General features: G+C 40.2%; 1 protein-coding gene across 1 annotated transcript in view; it reads right to left on the reverse strand.

Annotated features, from left to right (window-relative positions):
- The window catches only part of pigg (phosphatidylinositol glycan anchor biosynthesis class G), a 103,856-nt gene that overhangs the window by 65,911 nt on the left and 12,244 nt on the right, over nt 1-25,701 (reverse strand). The window contains exons 4-6 of the mRNA XM_039813419.1: nt 25,342-25,530; nt 17,367-17,505; nt 4,319-4,531 (exon numbers count right to left, since the gene is read on the reverse strand). Coding sequence (XP_039669353.1) covers nt 4,319-4,531; nt 17,367-17,505; nt 25,342-25,530 — 541 coding nt within the window. The remainder of the gene's footprint in view (nt 1-4,318; nt 4,532-17,366; nt 17,506-25,341; nt 25,531-25,701) is intronic.

Here is a 25,701-nt window from a genome sequence, read left to right on the forward strand (position 1 = left end):
ATATTACCCACGGAATAAGCTACCATACTATTACATTTATAGAGTAAGTAGTCAATTCTAATGGATATTTCTGACCTGACAGAATGAGCTACCCTGCTTTTAAACTACATTTATAGAGGAAGTAGTCAATTGTAATAGATATTTCCTACCTGACAGAATGAGCTACTCTACCTTTAACTACATTTATACAGGAAGTCGTCCATTCTGATGGATATTTTTTACCTTACGGAATGAGGTATTCTACTTTTAACTATATTTATGAAGAAAGTAGTCCATTCTGACTAGGATTGGGCATCGAGAACCGATTCCTACTCGGAATCGTTTCAAAAATTACGATTCCATCGGAATCGTTTCTTTATTGGAATTGTTTGGAGGATTTGGTTTCAAATCTGATCATAGGTTCCAAATTTAATATGCGCAAGTTTTGGTTTCCGTAGCAGCCAGGCGCTTGTTGTGTTGCAGCTGTGCAGCACAGTAAGCGGAGCTCTAGTCTGGCTTTATTTTGCATTGAAAAAGCTGTAAAACTGCAAACCACCATTGAATCAAAATAAAACTTTCCTCTTATTTATATCTGGGCGCAATTGGCTAGTCCTTCAACCAATCAGACCAACGATCCGGGTGACGTAGCAGCGACAGCGGCATCAACGGGTTTGCTGCGCTTCGGTGGCCGTCATGTTGAATGTAAACAAAAAGCTGGTCGCCGTCGCTGCGCCATCGCCATCGTGTAAAGCCCGCCTCAAGATTGTGATTGGTGCCTCGATTTGGAAAAATTGGAAATGGGCTTGAATGGGCTCTTGGCCAGACGGACTTGCAGAGCAAATCTCAAATTTGCCGGAAGTTCGTCAGGGTTTTCCCAGGCTACCATTCTGATACATGTTTCCCACCTGTTATAATGAACTACCCTACTTTAACTACATGTGTAGAGCAAGTAGTCAATTCTGATATTTCCTACTTGACAAAATGAGCTACTCTACTTTAACTACATTTATAGAGGACGTAGTCCATTCTGCACTCCTATGTGTTTTCGATTGACACAGCCGGGGCTGTGTATTAACATCAGATTTTTTTTCAGTGCACACAGAAAATAGAGCTAGGTGACCGTGAGGAGATATTCGCTAAATTTGACAAAAAGTGTATTGGATTAACATAATTTACTATACCTTTAACTACATTTATAGAGGAAGTAGTCCATTCTGACAGATATTTCCAACTTGACAGAATGTGATACCATACTTTTAACTACATTTTTAGATGAAGTAGTCCAATCTGACAGATATTTCCTACATGTCATTAGGGGGGGTAAGAAAAAAAATCGATACACTTGAGTATCGCGATATTTTATTGTGCAACATTGCATCAATTTTCAAAAGGGCAATATCGATTTTTATTTTTTTGACTTGCAAGAATATTCATGTAAGACAGTGGTTCATGTTTACATTGTGTTTAAACCCCCTACCGCTAGATGGCCACGCTGAGATGCACCACTAGTGTCCTTGACTGACAGTGCCTATCAGTGCCTGACTTTTTGCTAGAAGCTAACAATGTAGCTAAGGCTGAACTTTGGCCTACTTTAGCATATAAACATTTCCTCACTAAGAACCTGTGAACCACAATCCCAAACTGGCAGTTTGATTTTCTGTGTACTGAATTGGTTACCTAAAGTAACTTTTTTGACTTTTATGAACATCATGTCTTTTTTAAAATATTAGTTTTTCAAAAATTATACTTAAAAAAAATCCCAATATATCGCCTTACGCACAGTACTGAAATATATTGCAATATATTGAGTCGTGACCCATGTATCGTGATACATATCTTATCGCCAGAGGAAATCTTTTTTCAGGGTGTTGTCCTCTACCATTGGATGGATCGAGTGCCAAGAGACTGGGACCAGTCTGTGCACCAAGCAGGAAGCGCCAAATTTGAAACCACGGCTGCCTCCTGCCTTAGTATTAACCAATCACAATAGCCTGCACATTTTCATATACTGAACTGTGACTGTTGAAACCGCATTCTTTTGGGGGCGAGAAGAGACAGAGAAACAGCAATCCGCTGACTGTGGATTCTCAAACCAGAAAGATCCTTGTATACAAGTTTCTATTATTATTCCAGCTTTAATAAACCACCTTAAATGAGAGAAGTTGTTTGTCTTCTGTCCTAACTGACCAACTGGACTGCGTCACCTGTTAGCAACCCTGGCGCACATATTAGCTATTTGGTCATCATGTCAAAAGTATTCCATGTTCACTATTTAAACTAATTCAGTAAAAGAAATGCTTTTTTTTTTTTAGAAAAAAACGCTTTTGAGAAGATTATGAAATTTCAAATGAAATGCCACATGTCCAATGATTTGCCAAACAAGCCAGTTATCAAAGAGTCTTCTCTCTGCCTCCTTCCCTCTTTCTCATTTAAAAATGATTAGATAAATTACTTCTGACCGATCAAACATCAGCAATGGTAACTGCTGCCACTGGTCCATCACGTGTTTGTGAACATGAGGGACAGCAAGAGAGACAGACAGAGAGGCAGACAGATAAGAGGCGTGGGGGCGAGGCTGCAAGATGGATAACTCTGACAAACAGTGTGACCCCGAGATAAAAGTAGGGAGCAGACCTCAGCGAGGATATGTGCATGCATTTGCACAAAGAGTGGGCCGCCTTAATGTTCAAGAACAGACCACAGACTGTTAGTGAGCCTCCCATGTGTAGTTCTTTTGCAGCTTTAAGGTCATTTACTCACAGACTTACAGAAATCAGCATACAGATTTTTAACAAAGGTTCAACACCCTGACAATACAGGAACAGATTTGCCTGTTTCTCACTCAGATACTTGGATTCTGGTGGAGCTAGGTTCAGTCTTTCTTCTTTATAAACCTGCTCTTGTATCATGTGTTCAGTATATATGGCAGCTTCTATTACCCTACTTCCTGCAAAATCATACTTTAGACCATTGGCCAAACTCTAAAACCATGTGTTTGAATTGATTTATTTTGATCTAAGACAAGTTAGTACAGAAAAATACTTTGCACATCTACGTGAGACGGGTGCCTGAAGATGGTCTAGTACTGAAACATTGCCTATTATTAAACTTTTTATATTTTTTGCAAGTTAGACAGTGAGCGGGAGTGTTCTTTGCATCGAAGACAAGTTGAAATTTCCAAAATTCTAGTGTTGATGAGCTTTGGTATGATCAATCGTTTGAACTTGTAAGATGATTCTACCCTCGTCTTAATCAGACTGCTTCAGGTTAAACACTGCTTTGATGTGCTCGACAACATGGTGTGAATAATGAGGGGGATGGACTTTTACTTACAGCAAACCATTTCTGAGTCAACTTAAGTCTGCGCCATCTGAGTTTCTTCAGTGAAAAGACTACATGCACAAAACTGAGTAAAATGCAAATTGGGGATGCACGATATATCAATGTTATCGCTCTCGGACGATGCTAGTTATGTTTTTATAAATCGTCATTGGCCCGATGAGCAAAACTGGTCCGATGTGAACAACCGATGATTGTTTCTGGTTGGCTGTTATTGTGTGTGTCAGGGTGTGGTTTTTTTCACTATGCGACTAAGAATATTCAGAAACTCAGGAGATTTAAGTTTTTTTTCCTCGTAAATGTACCACTTTAATCTCATAAATTCTATGCTGTCACACACAAACCAGATTATTGGGTAGTATATTTGAAGGCTAATTGGATTATGTGCTAACACTGTGTGTTATTTGTTGGCGTTTTAAAAAGAAGGCCCTAATAACTTCAATAGTTGAGCTGAGATGGAGTAATGGGAACTGACCAGCTGTTTGTTGGGTGGTTCTTAGTGCTGGGCGATATGGAGAAAATCAAATATCCCGATATTTTTGACCAAATACCTCAATATCGATATTGTAGGGTTGACAATTGGTGCTTTCACAAAATATGCACATAATGAGATTTTTGATAAATAATCATCAGTTATGTTGATATAATAACTATGTGGGTAAAAGCAAATATTAGAACAGCTAGTGTGTTCAGAAAATTACATCACTTTACTGTAATGCAACCATTAAAACCAGGAAAAGACAACACTTGTGTCATAACAGGATATTTCCAAAATGTAAGACAATATCTAGCCTCACCTATCGATATTGATATAATATCGATATATTGCCCAGCCCTAGTGGTTCTATTAACTTTAATAGAATAAGAAAAAAATTTGTGCATTTTCATTTTAGACTATCAGCTGCCTGTGAACAATACAGCATCATGATGAGACTCCCTGTCAGACAAGGTCCTGGCTTTAACGCGTCCAGAGGTTAGACAGAGTGAATTTGTAACCCACCTTTCTCGTAGTCGGGCATGCTGTCTTTGAGCAGGCAGCTGAGCTGGTGGCCATTGAGATGCAGGAAGCGCAGTTGGTCTCGGAGCGAGGTTTCCTCCAAGACGCCCGGGATAACGCGACCCACGCTGTTTTGAGATATGGGCAGGCCGAGTCCCAGGGCCAGGGTTGGAGTCAGGTCAACCTGCTCCACCGCTGCAGGCCTCTCCATTCCCACTGACACCACAGGGCAAAGACACACAAGCAAAACAGTGAGGATCTACTGCACCTACTACAACATGGTGAAAAAAATGAGTGAATACATTTTTTAGCATTTCCCCTTTTTCATACATATTTTAGTTTCCTTTGTTTTGCTGTGAACAAAAAGTGTACAGTTGTATGTTGTTATGACTTACAATTGTTGTATGCGGTATATGCACAGCTATTTGTTTTTTTCCCTGTAATAATACACTCGCTACAATTTGCACAAGCACACCAAAATTGGACAGTTGAAAACTTGTTGTTGCTTGGTCTGATGAGTCTCGATTTCTGTTGAGACATTCAGATGGTAGAGTCAGAATTTGGAGTCAACAGAATGAGAACATGGACCCGTCATGCCTTGTTACCACTGAGCAGGTTGGTGGTGGTGGTGTAATAGTGTGGGGGATCCCTTTCGCCTTCAGAACTGCCTTCATTCTTGCTGTCATTGATTCAACAAGGTGCTGGAAGCATTCTTTAGAAATGTTGGCCCAAATTGATAGGATAGGGTCAAACACGGTATTAGTATGGTGTTCCTAATAATCCTTTAGGTGAGTGTATATTGTAAAGTAGGGGCAGGACTTTATAAGCATTATGCTTCTGCCTGCTCCTTTTCAAACTCAACCTTTCTTAAAATTTTTTGATGGAATCGGATTGAGATAGATAGATAGATAGATAGATAGATAGATAGATAGATAGATAGATAGATAGATAGATAGATAGATAGATAGATAGATAGATTAGATATATGATTGTGTTTTATCTTTGGGTTTCATTTTTTTTTAAGTATGTTGATTGTTTGAGATAAATAATCAAAACTAAACTGTTTTCTAACCTTAACTTGTCAATCTGCCTGTATAAATCAAGGACTCCGTTCAACCTAAACAACTATCAGGTTCTTCTATTTGTTCCAAAAAAATACTTTAAGTTAAAATGCACGCTCTGAGTGAGTTTTCCCTTAAAAAACTGCAGTTTCGACACACAACATGGAAAAGCTTTTAATAACTAAACAAATGTTGAATCAGAAAAGTCAAATTTTATTACTTCAAACTGAGGCAATCCACAGACAAAAACTATTAACATGACAGACACAAGGCAATGGCTCAATTTCTATACTGTCTGCTCCCCCGTTCACACAATAAGAGCTTGTCTGAAAGAATTTCACAACACTCTTCAAGATAAATTTGAAAAAGGAGGTCCTTCTCCTAAAGTCATAAACCCGACACAAACACTAAAAGTGAAAAATCCCATGCCTTTTTGTTACTTAGAAGTCAGTGATTATGTATTATATATTTTACTGGGACATCACTCTAATCATAGCAGCTGCAGCATCTCATTGCCGCCGTCTTTCGCTCTCCCCTCAGGACAGCCAAACTACGGTCGCGATACAACAGCGAGAGCGCGGTGGAACATCTACAAGCTTTAATTTATTTAGGCCAAGTGCTTTAGTGATATCTTGTTGCTGATTAGAATAAAGACAAGATTTCATTTGAATTCCTGAATCTGAACACAAAAGCACAACAAACAATCCTGATAATTACTCCTGTGTCATCGCCTGATGGTATGACCATGAAGGAGGGTTGTCGCAACACGCAAAACAACCAAAACGGGGGTAAACAATGAATGAAAGAATGAAATCATCATCCTTTTTCAAAGCTCGTCTCCTGTCAAAAGCGGAACAGACTTTTGTATGTTGACACTTGGCTTCCTGTAGAGAGCTTTTAAGAATACAAACAAAGAGTGGGAGTCATTTCCCAAATTGTCTGTGTGTGAGTGAAGTTTCAGGGTTGCAATAATGAACTATACTGGTGTAAAATATATCTCAAAAATGTGTGGGGAGACAGCTGAAGACTAAAGACTGGGACAAACCCCTGAGCTATGAGCTAATTTGGTAATCAGACACAATGAAATAAGCCAGGGAATTCTCCATTTCATAATAAAAGGAGACATTTGACAAGGACTTTTCTGTATTAGCCTGTAGCTACAGTATTAGCCTGTATCTGTATAGCCTGCAGCTATTTAGGATAATGCCATGTGTATGTATGTATGTATGGATGTATGTATGTATGTATGTATATACAAACCACACATACTTGGTAGATATACAGTGTGTGTGTGTGTATGTATGTACATACACATACACACTGTATATCTACCAAGTATGTGTGGTTTGTTATCTATATGTAAATCTGTTACATAGCAATGAATAAATAAAAATGTTTGAGTTACGCTTTTAGTTGCAGTAATTACACTAATGAATAAAAAGCCTTCTTTTTAAAGTGAAATATCTTCAACTCCCCTGGAGACCTTTTATTAAACATGAATCCCATATTAAATGTGTGGAAATAGAGCTATAACAATTCCAATGACTTTTTACCAATTCACTGTACAATTAATTGTCTCAGAAATAATTGCGATTAACAATATAACCTCGGTCTCTTTCAGACCAATTTAAAAATATTTATTTATGTATTACTTCTGCAAATAAATTAAAGTTTTGAATGCCTCCCAGAATACATCTTTTGGTTATATCACTATATACGGTATGTGACCCAGATAATGTGATAACATAAGTACACAGCCTATGAAGTAAACTGCACCTCTTTATTATCATAAAATATTGTATTTTTTTCTTCTTTAATGAACATAAAGCTGACAATTACCATCAAAGGTCCTTAGCTAATGTTAGCAATTCATTGCGATTAAACAAAGAAATGGCGATAACTGTATGTTTAAAAAAAAAAATTGCAATTAAACAATTATTTAATAATTGTTACAGGTCTTTTCGGAAATCATTAGGGCTGCACAATTAATCGCAATTTTATGGAAATCGCAATATGAACTAGTGCAATATCCAAATCGCAGGGGGGGCGCAATATTTGATGAAGTATTGTGGTGCTGCAGAGATGTCTCGGCCTACAAATCGTATCCTACAGATTAAAGAAAAAAATAAATAAATCACACTTCAACCTATTCTTTTTTCAATGAAAATAAGAATAATGATACAAAAATGATCATTCCCTCCAATATTGTGAATCATATCGCAATATCAGTCAAAATAATCGCAATTAGATATTTTCCTAATATCGTTCAGCCCTAGAAATCATGCATTATTATTTTATTTTTAAGTACTCTGCTTGCCAGACCACTGACCGAATACCTTTACTGTTACATCCATCCAAACATCTTCAGAACGATATCCACTCTGCTTGTACGCTTTGGCTCACACAGAACAGAGCGACTCACATTCTGGCAGAACAGATGTGTCATAGCTCAGTAAAAGGTTACACCCACAGCATGCTGATTTATAGATGTGAAAACCGCAGCTGATGAAGAAGCCACATGCATGGACGTAGCTCGCTAATAATAAATATTAATTATAATAATATATAATAATATAATTTATAAAACTCTAAAATATCACCACAGACGGATATACATGGATTCTTAAAAGGACTGTAGAGAGCCATGCATTTGCACAGCTTGGAGATTACTTTGTACCAAATCAATCAATACATTTTTATTTGTCACATGAAATAGTACGAGGCACATTTGAGTGAAATGTTCTCTCGTCAGCTCCTTAAACTTGTGCTGGCACCTTAACAAAGTTTTCTCAGATCATAGCACAGTTACCTCAACGTTTGTTATGATGGGGATGAAATTAATGCTTGCACACGTATGAAATGCATGTTTGGGTTCTATACCTCAGTTCATTATTATTTCTCTCACATCAGATGGCTGAAATTGTATCCAGAAATGTGTCAAAACATTCTTGCATCAGTTACTGATGTGGTTGCACAGTTGTTGACGTGGGTTTTAAGACTGGGAGGATATCACCTCATCCATTCTATGTAATTGGCTTTTCTTGGTTTTTGACTGCAGTACAGTGTATTATGGCTTCTTAAAGAAAGCAAGAAAAGGCAAGGACGCTGAGGTAAACAATGACTGGATGGCTTCTTTTTTACCTGCAGTGTCTGATTAAAGTGGCGGTGCCTCTCAGGATCTTCCTGGCACTGTCGACTTAGGGCGTTTTCACACCTATGGTTTGTTTGCTCTGGTCCGAATCAGGTGATGAGTTTGGAGCAGGGTTTCCCCCAGTGATTTGCAAGCCTAAGGCCTACCAGGCCTAAGTTGCCCCCCACCAGGCCTTAGCCACTGGGAATTATTTTTGTATGTATTTTTAAAGGGGTGATAGAATGCAAAACCGATTTTACCCTGTCATAGTTGAATAACGACAGTTCGGTGGGTAAATAGGACATACATAGAAGCTCAAAATCCCACTGACACCCCTTTACTATGAAAATCTCATATTTTGAAACTGCCGCTGAAAACGGGCGAATCCCAACAAAGCTGAGTTGCTTGCGCAAGCGTCTCAAAATCCGGAACCTTAAGAGAACAGTCACGCCCCAATATTTACATAGGCTACACAACTGACCTGAGATCAGGTAGTCTTCTGAATCTAGCTAGGTCACGCAGATCTCTGCTATTCCATTACAAAATTCACTTCTGAAACTTTTTTATGCGAGAAATCAACCATATAAAGCTCGAATATGGGCCGCTTTACGAAAATGGATGGCTAATTGCAAATTTTCTGCGACTGTGTGTCGGAGTTTAGTGCCGGTGTTGGTGCTGCCTGGGTTGCTACATCGCCACCCTGACCGCAGTGTCAGCGAGCTTGTTACGCCCGCAATCTTTTACCGCAGCCCGCAGGTTCCAGTTAATCTCATAATGGGTATGTGTGTTGAGTTATTTAAACAAACAATCGGGAAAATAAACGCCTCTTGTCCGCGAGTCTCATTGATAGAGCCGCTGTGAGATGGAGTCCATCAATGAGAGCTAGCTAGCCTCCTCCTAACTCTGACATTCACAAAAATACATTCAATTGAAGTGTTAGCTAAGCTTTGTAAGACCTTGAGGAACCTGTAATATTCATGCCGTGACGAAATTCAAACTGTAAATATACTTTAGTTATGCGAAAGTGAGCTAGCTGCGGTATTTCCCCATTGTAATGAATGGGACATATAGCAAGCAGCTGCTCCACCTACAAAGACGCCTTGCGTTCATAAAAATGCCTTAAAATCAAATCGGACACAACGGTTAGCTTTATAAGACATTGGGGAATGAGTTGTATAAGTGGCGTGACGAAATTCAAACTGTAAATATAATTTAGTTATGGCGAAAGTGTAGCTAGCTAGCTGCGGTATTTCCCCATTGTAATGAATGGGACATATAGCAAGCAGCTGCTCGTCCTACAAAGACTACAGCGTTCATAAAAATGCCTTAAAATCAAATCGGACACAACGGTTAGCTTTATAAGACATTGGGGAATGTGTTGTATAAGTGGCGACGGAAATTCAAACAGTAAATATAATTTAGTTATGGCGAAAGTGTAGCTAGCTAGCTGCGTTTTCCCATTGTAATGAATGGGACATATAGCAGCAGCTGCTTGTCCTACAAAGACGGCGTTCATAAAAATGCCTTAAAATCAAATCGGACACAACGGTTAGCTTTATAAGACATTGGGGAATGATGTTGTATAAGTGGCGTGACGAAATTCAAACTGTAAATATAATTTAGTTATGACGACAATGTAGCTAGCTAGCTGCGGTATTTCCCCATTGTAATGAATGGGACATATAGCAAGCAGCTGCTCGTCCTACAAAGACGCCTCGCGTTCATAAAAATGCCTTAAAATCAAATCGGACACAACGGTTAGCTTTATAAGACATTGGGACATTCAAAACCGTAAATGTATTATTTATAGATATAGTTATGCCGGCAGCTGGCCGCGGAGCCCCGTATGCAGTATCCACAAAGGGTGACTTTGCCCTGGGTATGGAGCCCAGCAGGCTGTCGCTTTCTCGTCAGACTGTGTGGAGCTCCTAAAGTCCGACATGTCTTACCAAATTTGCAATTAGCCATCAATTTTTGTAAAACGGCCCATATTTGAGCTTTATATAGTTGATTTCTCGCTTAAAAAAGTCTCAGAAGTGAATTTGGTAACGAAACATTGCAGTGTCTGGAATATGAGATTCTGTCGCTTCTCTAATGTATGTGTATTGGGGATTCGCTCAACCAATCAGCGCGCGTCTCTAATGTCTGCGTATGGCAAGTCGCTCAACCAATCACCGCGCAGCTCATCTAAATATTCATGACCATACCATATTTGGAAGAAAAGCTCTTGTTACAAATAGGGCCAAAACACAGGGATGCATAAGGGCCAGTAAAATATCAACCAGGCCATTTTCAGCCCAACCAATGTTACATACCGCATTAGGAGACCATAAGGAACAGTGTGAAATACCCTATATAATCATTCTATCACCCCTTTAAGATGTTTTTTTAAAATGTAGGGCCCTATGGAATCTGTCTTATAGCTTTTATTTAAATTCTCAATTTTATGATTCTGTTATCACAGAAACTATTGGGCTCTACATTAATGCTGCCATCAGTCTGTGACTTCGGGCTGCACGATATGACCTAAAATCTAAATCAATTAATTGAACATTTTACCTCGATAACAATAAATGAACGATAATTAATCACATTGTTCTAAATCATCTTTTCTGAAGCCCAAATGTTTCCAGGGGACAAGTTGCTCAGTTGACCCGGACTCGATGTTTTAGTCATCTTCCATCATGCTTTCCACGCGGCTGACTGGTCCGGGCGAAGTCACGTGACAACACACGCAGTAGAATGTTTTTAAGGAGAAAGTAGGCCTATCAACAGCAAGAACATATCCAAATTATCATCATGGGAAAAATACGTCGATAACAGCTTCCAAATTTCAATGTCGATACATCTTCGATGAATCGTCCAGCTCTGCTGTGACTGGCCCCAGCCGGGCCCTCGTCAAAAAAAGACACTTGCCACCGGGCTAAACAACTTTTCGGGGAGCAATGTCCCCTCTGGTTCGGTTTCGTTTCACACATCCACAAAAAATCCAAGCGTACCATAATTTGACATTAAAAACCACGCAAGAACGTTCAATCCGCTTATTGGTCAGATGTGTCTGGGGCGGGAGAAAGAAAGTAAATACAGGAAGAAGGGCCTGTGTTCTGGACTAATGCATATTTCTTGCATCTCATGGTCAAACCTAGCCTGGCTCCGCCCTCCTACGTACTTCCGCTCAATTATCACTTCCCTTCAGTACGCCGTCTGGGTTTGCGGTATATTCTTGGGTTTTCTCCATAGACCGTATATAATGGACCAATAGACCCCGTTGCTCTGGACGGAGACCAGTGAAGGATATTAGAAGCACTTTTCCGGTGATGGCCAGCTTTACTGTGCAGCCTCCAACTGAGAGAGACGACGTAGATGTTACGTGAGCAACCTGTCTGAAAGTTGGAAGTCTTCTGGTAGCTGTGCCAAGAGAAATCTCAATCATTCCCAATCTTACAGAGACAGAGAGTGTAGGTATATGTAAGGAGATAACATGGGCACAGGCTCATTATTGCTAACTAAAATGCTAGTTACCATTAGTAATTAAACCTAAACAGCTCATGTAAGTCGGAACTGCCTGTAAGCTTATCCTGTACTATAAGGTAATTCCTCTACTATGTGACACAATCGTTAGCCTATTTTTACAAAAACGTCTGCTACGGAGCCATAACGTGAGGTACATGGTAATGGAGCCTTTTATACACTGTTGTGTTTCTTTAGAAATAAACAATGGACAAATAGAGTCTTTAAACGCTTCAGATGTAAAGTTATTCACTGTCAAGTGATGTCAAAATGAATGCTAGTCAGTGGAATGCTAACGGGAGGCGATGGCTTTGTAGCATCAAAATGGCGCCATAGGAGGTTCGAGTTCTGAAGCGAAGCTTACCCCCTTGGTTTTCTCCAGCCAAAGTTTTGGCGGTCCAATCAGCGAACAGAGGGAGTGGCTAAGAATGATGACGTTGAGGCCGTGCACTAGAGTTGTAGTTCCGTAATGGCGGCGGAGAAAGATGCGAGCAAAGCCTTTCGGTCCGTTGTGGCAACGCTGCCGAATATCCAAAAGTTAAAGTCTGAGCAAGAACAATCTTTGCTGAGTTGTGTTGGTGGCCGTGATGTTGTGGCCCTCCTGCCTACGGGCTTCGGGAAAAGTTTGATTTCCCAGCTCACTCCGTTAGTGGTGAAGGAGGGGCTACGGTGAATTCTAGCGATGCTAAGCCGACGTCACGACCAAACGTTAGCAATCGGTTATGGCAGATCCAGAGTGGCTCTGGGCAGATACAATAGTTTTAAAGTTTTAAAGAGTACCCGCCTTCAAGGAAGTTAACACTTGTCAATGGAGAGTGGCCAGACTCTCCGCACAAATGAAATGTACGAGAGTCTCGTAGGACCAGGCTAGGTCAAACCATCTCATTTCATGTAAATGATCAGAGATTGTTTCGCGAGCGACTTTTCTACGTCTGCTCTGGTCACCGAGACTTCGCTCTGCTCTGCCGGCGTCTGTCTCCAACTTTAGTGGTGGCTGGTTTGACAATGGAGATGTGAGTGACGACAAGATTGAGAAACACTGCAAGCTGCTACAGTTTGCTGCTCTGCCGCATCGCAGATTGCAAAGCACACCTGACTACAGGAGCCATTTAGCTCGGACTTGCGGAGTAAAAAGTTGGTGCGGTTGAGGTCGGATCCCGTTCTCACCACAAACGACCCGCCTCAAAGTTTCCTGCCCAAACGAACCGCACCAAGGGGGAAAACCAACTCTAGTGGGATTCAACTGAACTAAAGGAGGCAGGTGTGAAAGCCCCCTAAGTGTTCTGCCAATCTGCAGTAATAGGGCTGTTTTCTCAATAATGCATTCAGATTAAAATTGTGAAGATCAGGTACTGAGCCAGCCGGTAATGAACTCTGATCCACTGCAGCATGTTCTAATGAAAAACAACAGGCAGTTGAGCTTCCTAATGACCCACCATTCTCACTATGTTAAAAATAACCAGTTATACTGATGAGGCCACTGATTGCAATAACTGATGCATTAAATTGAACACATTTCCATGTCAACATATGTACATTTCAGGTGTTATTAATAGAAGTCTGTTCCTTAGAGCACTAAGGTGACAAAGGACTCTGGGCACAAAAGATTCAGGAAATACATTTTCCTTTGTAATTATTAGACTAAGTGCTTCAGAATTTTCTCCTCTATAGGAAGCTTAAAGGGGCATAAGGATGACGTTTCTGTCAAGTATTTTTATGTCTTTTGTTGTTCTTACGTGAAGGTCTCCACAGACCACAACACCACCTCAACAACACAAGTGAACAAAATAACACCTTATGGTTAAGGTCCTGAAGATTTATTTTGTCAACCAGCTTCTTATTATGAGCCATGGGATCCTAACCTGACGCTGCCAGATGGTTTGTTACACAGATGCGAGCGAAGCCATTCGGTCTGCATCTAAGAAGCCGTCATTGGAAACGGTTTAGAAAAAGGACAGACACTTTCAAATCAAAGCATCTGTCTATCACACTCTTGCCGAAGCCAATTGGGAGAAGAGCGAAAACATCTTTTCCATTGAGAAAAGCCTTCAGTGTCGTTCTTTGCTTTTTTCTCAATGAAGAAATACACTCCAATTCTAACATAACTCCGTGTGTTTACATGCACAGCAGTAACCGGGGTATGCCAGTTCTCCCTGTATACATGAGCAGGGAAGAATGGGAAGAATGATGGGAGTAACTCTACCTCCAGTACTGGTGCCGCACTGCCAATACACAATTGGCTTTTTCTTCCGGTGACCTATGTCAAAATTACCCTGACCGCCACTAAATTAGTAAAATGTAACAACTTAACGTGTCATTAACACACTCTTGTCACATTGTAGGAAATCACAGTGCTCTCACCAGATTACTGACAACTTGATCGCCGTTATTATATCTAACCAGTGTAAGGTGGAATAAGAAAACTAACTTCCTTAGCGTTAGCGAACTAACGTTAGCCAGCGGCCGCAGCGGGAGCTGTTCGGTAGCTCCACTTTTTTGCCGAGACACAACGGTGTTTGGTGTTTTAAGCCCCCGTCGTCGTCTTCCAGGCAGCGCTGGGTTAAGGTTAGGGTTAGGTGCCTTGAAGTCGACGGTCGCAGAGCTGCCTTGAAGTCGATGTTGGGGGCTTAAAACACCATGGAGCAGACACAACGTTGACAGCCCCGGAGATGGACGATCTGTTTAGCCATCTCCCCGTTTCCGCTGCTGCCTCGGCAATGAGTAAAACAGATGGATCGCAGACTCTTTGCTGCCGACAGTCACTGATTTGGGTAACGCTGTTTTGTTGTATGGTATCATAGCAACAACTACAACTCGCAGGGCTGATGGATTATTTCCGGTACAAAAACTACTAAAGGGGAGTGGGGAGGGGAAGGTGTATACATGCAGGAATACCCTAGTTACTGAAGGAGTTCTCTAGGTGTTTACATGGCATTTGAGAAATGTCACTGTTCTTTTCACACATACCTAAACCACGCCCGAAGCTGCCAGTAGCGCTACAAATAGGACACCGATTGGTCCGAACCACGGTGGTGCCGTGCAAGGTAAATGGAATCCTAATTGAACACGCTATTTTCTGTCAATGTAAGAACAGTTTAGGTTCTTTCACATTAGAGATTTCTGTATTTTTTTAACTTCTCCGTGCTTCTCACTGGTTTAAAGTGTGTGACAGACAGTTAGAAAAAACTCATCACTGTTGTGTACTTCCATGCACCAATCAGGATCAAGCAACATTGGAATCAGAATCTAATGACAGAGTGGGTTGTTTGGTCGCTGTCAATAAATATGATCAAATCACACCACACAGTTTCAGCGGCTGTATTACGTTTGTATTCTATGTCTGCTGCCTTTACTTTTATTGTAAAACATGTCTCTGGAGAGGTGCTAAAATAGAAATTTTACTTACTTCCCAAAGAAACTATGTCAGAATTTTTTTAAGCTATAGTGCGCAATTTCTGTCTTCCCCATAAGGAATTCAGGGTAATGACAACAAACTGTCGGCGGATCCACATGATACAAGCCTTCAGTGATCTTGCATCACCTCCACCCCTCCTCCACGCAGTTGCTATTAGCCAAGAAGGACACAGAGGATTAAAAAAATCATGATTACCTCTTCTTCAGAAGAGGTAATTATCTTCACTCGCTTTTCTGCGCGTGAAAGTCACCGGACGACACAATCTTCTGGACATAGTCATACTGAGAAATACAGAGAGAGTTGCGTGGAGCTGATAGTCTTAATTAGCTTTGTAGCAACTCATTTGGCAATGGCTTAAATGTAACAGACGTTCATTAATATCAAAAAGTTACGCACTAAAGCGTTAATTCCCATGTCATTGAGTCACAGCAATCCACCTCTTCAATGAATTAATTCAACTGGCTCTGGATGTATTTCACTGAAGAGAACACAGGAGTTGGCATTTCTGTCCTACCCCTTTGTGATTGGTAAAATGTTTGAATTTGAAAGCATAAAGGCCAACTGGTAGGCAGGTGAGTCAAGCTGTTGGCACCACAGGTGGCACAGAGTGCAAGCAAAACCACCCATTCTGTAGCAACAGATCGAGTGAAGTGCAAATGATTAATTAACATGAATGGTCTATAAATAAAAAATCTATGCAAGAAAAGATCTCAAAAATAGACTTGGCTGGGAAAGAAGCAATTATCACCATCACGCTTTCACACTTAAACCACATTCATCCCTCCAAAAATAAAGTTCTGCTCAGGAGCTTCTATTTGCACGCTGTCGAGACAACGCTGCTCCTCGCGCTAAAATGAATGGAAAGTTATGTGTGAGCATGAAAGAAATCCTGTTTACATGTTTAGTTTGACAAATTCATAATTTTCTGTCATGAACAAAAACACAAATTCTCTCCAGCAGAAAGGACCAGTGGACGGAGACACCGCCCTAACTAGGGATAGACCAATTATCGGGGACAATATTTGGCAATTTCCAGTTCTGTATCGGTGTATTATTTTACTGATAGCCTAAAAAGTTAATTAATTAAAAAGAGTGCTACTTTTGCTCTGCTACAACTGTGTCTCTCCCTCTGCTCTGGTTTCAATCAGCACTTCTGTAATTATTATTAGAATAATTATTATTAGTAGACTAGTAGTTATATTATTTTGAAATTGACGTTTACTGTATTTAAATTTCTTTATTTTTTATGAAAGATCAGATAATTTTTACACTCTGGCATTGCTACTTGTGTTGGAGTTTGTAACACTCAAAATCAAAATTTTGACTAAAAGATTTTCATTTTTACTGTAAATGCATATCACTTCCAAATATCAGTTATCGGTTTCACTAACTACTAATAATCGGTATCGTTATGAAAAACGCCCTGAAAAAATCATCAGTATCAGTCGACCCCTAGCCCCAACTACACCAGACTAGGGATAGACATTATTATTAGCCCTGGCCAATTATCGGGCCGATTTTTTGGCAGTTTGTAGATTATCTGTATCAGCGTTTTAAGTAAATAAAGTACGGTACTTTGGCTTGGCTACAGCTCTGTGTCTGTCCACTCTGGCATTGCTACTTGTGTTGGAGTTTGTAATATTCCAAAATCTTAATTTTGATTTAAAGATTCAAATTTTCACTGTAAATGCATATCGGTTCCAAATATTTGTTATCGGTTTCATTAACTACTAATAATTGGTATCGGCCCTAAAAAAACTGTATCGGTCGACCCCTAACTACACCAGACAGTCCAAAATCATGTCGTGTCTACACACTTATCCATCGGTCTGCATGTTGACAGGGTGTAGCTGTAATAGCCCCCAAACAGAATATCTTTGATTTAATGTCACATATACAGCCCTCGGCTTCTTTAAGCAACATCAGAAAGTTTACCTTTTCTTTTGAAGGCCGGGCTTATGAGCACCAGGGGCGTATTGACTTCTGGCTCTGAGGAGCCTCCGTGGCTGCCGGTCTCCGACATGCCGTGGTCTCCGCACAGCACCAGCAGGTAGGGCAAGGATCCCTCCGCCTCCTGACAGAAGCAAATACACAAGGTTAATTGACGACCCACTGTTAATTATTTATTAAAAAAAAAAAAAAAAAAAAAAAAAAAAAAAAAAAAAAAAAAAATAAATGGTTGGGGGAGATAATAGTCTGTTAAAATTGGACGTTAATGTTATTATGTTGGAGACATTTAGTAGCAGCAGAGGAAGGTATTAAAGTATTTCTTAAGAAAAGGAAAGTCGAGACAAACCCTTTCTCTGCGTCTCCAGACTGAATAAAACACAGTAACAGCAGCCGACAAACACAGGATGAATGGCTTGTTGAGGACGACCAACTTTGATCACGTTCGGTTCCTCCCTTAGCGATTCCCTTTCAACTAGACTCATAAGAACCTTTCATTGACTAGAACTCCCGACAAGGATGCCTTATGAGTCATGGCAGTGGGGGCTGATTTAAAAACACGACTACAGATGTAAACAAAACAAAAGCCAAATTCTTACCACGCATTATAATACTACCAACAGACTCCTCAGTTATAGTGTTGTATAACACATAAAGACAAAAAAACAGACTTTTTGTCCATCAACCTTGGATTAATAGACAGCCCGAAAGACAGGAAAAGCAATGATTGCTGAAAGGCTGAGATCAATTCTGCTTTTATGTTTGGAAGCCAGGTCCGGCTTTCACTGAGGATGACTTTATCTGAACGGACACACAGAAAAGGCCAATGTCAGCGGATTCATTTAGCCGTAGCTTTATCGGTTAGTTGGAAATATTTAGCTGAAGAAATGGAAAAAGTAAACTAAGAGTAATTCATTATGAATTGTAGAGCAAATTCAAGCTTGGCCAAAGCAACCTAAATACAGACAATTCAGTTGTATGAAAAAAACTTTATATTATTAGTAGTGTTAAATAAAACCTATTTATGAAGCATTAATGATATATATATGATATTCATATTTTGGACATGACAGTGGTGCCAATAGCTGCTTTCCGACCAAGTAGTTACAGGAATGTAGTTCTAGGAAAAGTCCACTTCCAAGCAGATCTACTAACTACTCTCCCCCAAAACCGTTTTTTCCATTTACATTCGCACTGGCCAGGTGGACACAGGGACTATAGGAGGGGTAAGGGAGTGACGCAAGCATGGCAACGGTCTTTATAGCGTTAAAATCAGAAAACAAAATACACCAAAAAAAAGTATGAACTAAATATTAAATCTAATGTATATAGCATATTTGTCATAATTTAAACAAGTCTCCTGAAGAGTTATCTCTCTCTCCCCCGCCTCTGCCTGCTGTGTGTGTGTGTGTGTGTGTGTGTGTGTGTGTGCGCGCGCGTGCGTGCGTGCGTGTGTGTGAGTGAGTGAGTGAGTGAGTGACAGCCGGCCTGCGAGGTTGTCAGGCAGGCACGCTTGTGGGGGTTCTCAACCTAGGACCTAGGTCCCTATGCTGAAAAGGGAACAGCAAAAAGTCCCTGCCCGGAAGTAGGAGCTGCGGTCAGAGGAACTTAAAAATCCACAAATTGGTCCAGTGGAATTTTATGTTCTAGGAACTGCAAAAATCCCTCTAGTCGGAAAGCGGCTTATGAAGGGGTACTTGTAATAGTTCCTCTGATACAGTAGATCTGCAGGGGTACGTCTGATGAAAACAGGAACCACTGTTAAATTGTAAATTCGCTGTATAGAATGGGAATGAACTCCTCACCTTTTGGCGAAAGGGTTAGGGTTAGGGTTTCTGGTAAGTAACGTTACAACTAACGACACAGTATCCGCTGCAGTTGTCCACTAGTCAAGACACACTTTTATCATTATGAATGTACGACAGCTAAAGGATAGCGTTACTGAAGAAGTTAACATTGATAATTGACGTGATCATTTGTTAATGTTAGCCATGTTAATGTAAGTTACGTGTCAGCTAACATCGTTAGCTAACAGTCTCCTCTCCAGCTTGTCATGACAACGTTAGCTTACGTTAAGGGAAGCTATGCCGAATTTCCACCGGTGTTTGTGTCATTACAGTGTGGGATGGACGGTGTTTGGCTTCCCCTCATTGCCCTAAACGTTAACTAACTTACATGACAAACTACATAACGTTAATCTTCTTAAAATAGTACTGACAGTGTGCTCCAAATGCACCTTAACAGGCTGAAGGGTCTCCATCACTGGGTCGAGCCCAGAGGGCATTAGAGCTGTTCATCTCAAAGCCCAGAAACATTAGCATATAGTATAAAATGTGTCACCTTTTTCAGCCCTTGTGAGTTTGCAGGTACGTCAATAACCAGACAGTATTCTTCTGTCAGGACTAGTCTAGAGCCACGATGTTCCACTTCCGGGATTGCTCCGGTGCCGCAGGAAATTCCGCCGGATGCATGTCTTTTCGCCCCATGTCCGTTTCCTTCCTCTTTCTTTGTGTTGGATTTCTAACCTCCGGTGGATTTCTGAGGACTATGGTTAACTGCTCCTCAGATCTCTGCAGGGTAAATCCAGACAGCTAGCTAGACTATCTGTCCAATCTGAGTTTTCTCTCGCACGACTAAAACGTACATGTTCCACCAAAATAAGTTCCTTCCCGAGGCTATTTTTAAAGAAATGCCAATAAACCAGAGCACGTTTTTCTCACATCCCGGAATGCTGTGTGGAATAGCCAGACCCTCCGCCGCAGCGCTGTGGAGGAAGGTCTGGCAAAGCGAGACTAGTCAGGACTGAATATTATAAGAAGTAGGAAAAAAAGTAGGAAGTGGGAAAAAAATTCAAGATCGTGTGTATTGTGATTTTTCTTGCGACGAATTTGAAAATCGATTCTTTTCCCTAGAATTGATATTTGTTATTTATTTATTTTACCAATGATTCGCCCTTATATTTTCGGTTTATACGGTACCGCTGACGGCGGTCCGTTTCCAGCAAAACAGTCCGAAAGCAGAAAATGCAGATGATCCATGTTCTTCTTTACAAATGAAATAAATGTCAGACTGACTGACTGACATGTGATGTGCATTCTTCTTAGAAAACAATTAGGCTAGTTTTTAGAAATGTCTCATCATATATTGTCTCTAGAAGTGTAGTATTCAACTTTGGTTTTATTTGTTCTGTCGAGTCGCAATACTTCTAGAATTGCAATGACTGAAAATCGCAATTCAAATTGAATCGGCACACATGTATCGTGAAAGACTAAAAATCGGGACAAAAGCATATCCTCCCAGCCCTAATAAGAAAGAAAAATAACAGTCCACACATTTGCAACATTTCATTTATCTCTCTTATAAAATACATGGCTCAGATTACACTCTGCTCTGCAGGTCAGGTTTAAGACGTTTTACACAGCGCAAGCAGCTGCCCAACCCTAAAATGTGAAATATCCAGAAGAGAAGATTGAGGCCATGCAATCTCCATTAACACAAGGTCTGATGGAAGTCTTTATGACCAGGAGGTTCTGCTTTCCAATCATGTTTTAATGGAGAGTTTTGCGCCTGTCCACTCTGCAGGTAGAGCATGTCTCTGCCCCTAATATGAACCCGCTGAAATAGTCTACTCGCATTACATTACGACGGAAACTTTGAGTGCTGTCATTTGATTACTACTCTGCTTTTCCCCTTCACTGTGCTGCAGCAGGAACCATCATTCCTTTCACTACTGAAGGATTCAGCAGCAGCTTAGTTGTGCAGTCGAGCGTCAGTCAAAGTCGACATGTGAAAAGCATGTGCCGATCAGAGAAAGCGTGGTTGTTTTTGTAGAATCTTCTAAGGTATCCTGCGGAACCCCACACGGCTGTCTATATTTAGGTCAAACTGCTCCGGGAGAAAAGAACAGCCATAGCCTTTCACTAATGTGACTGAAGCAAGACTTTCAAACACATTTCATTCAAAGAGCTCACTGGGAGCATGGTTGAGGCTGCCATTGCCCAAAAACACACAGATGCCGCCATGAGCCTGCACAGACAGGATTTAACAAGACAAAATTAACAACTTTTGGGGATGTGGTGAAATGTTGCGGCGTTACCGTATAAACAGAAAATATGTAGGAGAATCATTGGTCGAACCGATTTTAAAAACTGGTCGCAAAAAAAAAAAAAAAAATCTAAAAATCACGATACCTATGATTTTCTTTTCTTTTTTTCCACCCCTAATCTTTTGCGAAGTGGAAACGTTTACAAGCATATCAGCATTTGGCCTCTGTTGTCTCTCTGCCACTTCAGAGATGCTGAAGGATGAGAGAGAACAGAGAAGAGGGAGATTGTAGGCGCATGTTGACATGACTTGACAATCTAAATACAAGCTACACAGCTGAATGACAACAAAACTATGCCCATTAACAACACACACACGGCACCAAGACAATATGCATGCACAGCTGTCAGGCCGCGCTGAGAGAGCAAAGCCACACGACTTGCACACTGATCAAAGGCAAAATTAAAGATAACAGAAAAGCTTAACAGTTTATTAAATCTCTGCGGTTGCCGCAACAGATAATATAATAACTGCTGGACAAATTATCTGAGTAATTAAATGACCATCCAAACATTGATCATGCTGAAAAAATTCCCTGATAGCGTCACATTAATATATTAACTATTGATCATTACTTCATATTTGCATATTTCATTTATTAACCATATAAGGACATGAATATTAGTCCCCAAAACCCTTAAAAATGATTAAATTACTAAAATTGAAGTGTAGCCTAATGTTGAGTTGAATGGATTGTAATAGAGAAACCCATGCTGACAAGCAACAATTACATTAAGCAGCAGCCCAGCCACAGAGAGGAAGTCTGTCTAATTAACTTGAATTGAAAGGCCAGTATTGTACATCCAAATAGAGTGAGTAAATAACAGGCACGTTAAAGCTGGAACCCTGAAGATTTTTATGAAATTAAACCCAGTTTTTGACTTTTCATAGTCAACATTTTTTTTTAGCAACAGCCATTCACTGGATTTACTTTATGTAATTACCTCTCTATATAATAGAATTTCATAGTAAGGGGCAGAGTCCGCCATTCCCCCAGCGGACACAAATTACCTACTTCCACAAAAGGGATTCACAGGAAACAATACATTTTTAGTAAGCTCCCCGTTTTGAAAATATCTGCTGGTAGTATTTTGTATATGTCATGTCAGTCAATCAAATATAACAGTGGTTTTGAGAGTAGTGATTTTAAAGCTGTATTTACCATTTTTTGCAAACTTGGGGGCAGAACTCCACAACAAGCTGAACATTACACATACATTTGATGTAATTATTAAGTTGATGCATAGTGCAGAATCTAACATTTCATTTCATCATTATCTTGTTGATTTATGGGGGTTACTAGGGTTTCCGCCAGTGTATTGCAAGCTTGGCAGCCGTCGGGCCTAAATTGACTCCCCGCTGGGCCTAAGGATCGGGGAATTAAAAAACAAACAAAACTTAAACTCAAATGTGTTATACTGTAAATGTAGCAAACTCCTTTAACGCTGCGGATCATCTTTCCTGAGCATTTTTGTAGTAGGACGTCTAGAACAAAGGACCCGCGAGAGACTTCCCCCAGTCTCCCCTGCGCTCTCCTTCTACTGGATAGTCGCGTCACGTTCAACGGATTAATTTGCATAAAAATCGGCCAGCTTTTTGACGCGCAGCATTGCATGCAGCGCCGCCTTCCCGGGATGCTTCGCGGGCGCGTTAAAGTCGCTTGACGTCACCCATAGGAATAAAGTGGAGCGCGGCGCGACAGAAATGTCGCACGGCCAGGTGGATCTGCACGGTAAGGAATAAATGCATAGGTTGTGTGCGTAACATTAGCGAGTGTGTGCTCGAGAGAGTGTGCGTGTGTGACTGACTTGAGTATGAAGTTTGCAGTAACGTTATATCTGAGAATGTAGCATCGCAGTGTGTGTGTACAGTTTAGGCTATTTGTTGGTGAATAAATGCTACAACTCGCCAAGACTAGAGCTTTTGACGATTAATGTATCAACGTAGAAATTCTGAAGCTGTTATCAACGTATTTTTCCCATGACGATAATTTCGATAATTTTTATAAAACCAAAATGAGACTTTTTTCACGAGATATTTTCATTTCAAGCAATGTGTGCTTTCATTTCAATTTTATACATGTTTATACAATAAATAGCCAGTTCTAAATAGTTCCCGCTTTGTATGTTTCCTTCAATTATTTTAAAATCACGAAAATAAGCACTTTTGAATTAGAAAAAAGATCTCACCTTAAATATTGAGCCTATTTACAGTACAAACCTTGCCAATGAACTATGAGGACAAAAAACAAAAAAAAACATTCACAAAAATATTAAAAAAAATATTAATTTAATTAATCTTGATTTTAGGCCATATCGTGCAGCCCTACCCAAGACCCAAGCCAAGTTCCCCATGTCCTGCTTGCCACCTGATTAAAGTGAAGGGGTTTAACCCTTCAGTTAGCGACAACTTCGCAAAAACTTCACGTTTAAGGTCAACCAACTTTTCTTCATTTTAGTGACAAGCCGCTCCTCTGAGTTTTGCTCAGCACCACCCCCCCAAAACGCATAACAACTTTTAAAGCGGATTAACTGATTAATGGTCTATTAATAGTCCGAAAATAGGGCCGGGTTTAAAATCAATTTTCCAATTTAAATCGATTTTAATTTTAATGATCCAAAATGAGAACGAATCGATCTTTGTCCGTATCATATGAAACTAGAAGACCTCAGGAATCCATTGGTACCAACTATGTAATGCTAGCTTGTTAGGAAACGGGGTTAAATAACGCTCCAAAGTTAGGCTACATTTTGTTGAGTGAAAAACTGGCATGGCCATTTTCAAAAGGGGTCCCTCTGTCACCTCAAGATATCTGAATGAAATGTCAGTCAATACTCCCTGCTTGTAGAGCTGCAGTAATTGTGTATTCATGTTAAATAAAAAGTACATTAATGTAACTGCTTTGGGGTCAGTTCTTAATGTAAACATTGATACTTTTTAAGAATGCAGCAGGTTAGAGGGAACCTAGTACAATTGTAGAATCTCTTTCATATCCAAGCTAAATTGGTATTGTAACTGAAATGTTCCTAACCAATCGACATTGACGATAGCTAGCCCCAGTTAAATGTCCATCACAATATCCTAAAGCCCAGGGTGATGTCATCAAATTGCTTGAAAAAAACTAAGATATTCAGTTTACTCTCCCACGGGACAAAGAAAAGCAGCAAAGTTTCACCACCCAAAGGCTGGAACATGGGGTGAATATTTTATTTATTTTATATATTTTATATAATTTATTTTAAATATTTTATTTATTTTATATATTTGGCTTTTTCCTGATGACCGACTCGTTTGTTTCAGCTCCATTGATATGGCAAACGTGTTGGCAAAGAGTTGACTCTTTACACGTTGAGCAGACTCTGAGCAACTTTGGCATTCACTTGAAGTTGTGTTTCTGCCTCCGCCTGACAAATGTAAGACCAATATTCACGCTCCTTTTAGCTCCGTTTTGGTCTCCTCCTTAGGGAAGTACTCTGGGTCTTTAGCTGCTAAATGATCCACTATGTTCTCCAGCTAGCTTTGTCTGCAGTTTGGTGTTCAGCATCTAGAAAACCGCAGCCTTCGAGCAGTGAGGCTGAATAAAAAACAAACAATGGAGGTGAAAGGTTTATCATCCCTACGAGTGACACCTTTCACATTACACAAAGACATTTGACCCATTGTTCATATAAAAATATTGATTAGTGCAGCTTTAAAACGTCACATACAATTCAAGAACTTCCATGACACTTTTACAAAAACTCTGCAACAAAGTTCACACTGCAATAGAACATCTAAGAAATTACTTTCTGAAACTCTACAACAACAGAACATGCAGATGCAACATGACGTAAAAACAGATATTAGGATAAGGAATTACCTTTGAAATGAGGGCACTGTGAATCTTCTTCAGGATGTCATCCATCTCCAGCAGTTTGGGCTGGATGAGAGAACTGTGGGGTCCACTGATATGACCAATGTGGTCGAGGCCGAGGTAGTGGAGGATCAGAATGTCCCAGTCGTCTCTCTTAAGGGTGCTATCCAAGTGACGGGTCACATTGTTGTCAACCTACACAGAGACATGATGCATTTACTGAGCAACAGGATTTCAACAGATTTTATTCAAAATCACCCCCGTAGAGCAAACAAAAACTGAGCTGAGAGGAGCTTTACCCAAAGCTGCGATAGTCTGATGATAATCTGATTATCATCAGGCAAATATTACACTACATTTGTAGCT

Source organism: Perca fluviatilis, chromosome 10 (genome assembly GCF_010015445.1).
Source record: "Perca fluviatilis chromosome 10, GENO_Pfluv_1.0, whole genome shotgun sequence".
Lineage (NCBI taxonomy): Eukaryota > Metazoa > Chordata > Actinopteri > Perciformes > Percidae > Perca > Perca fluviatilis.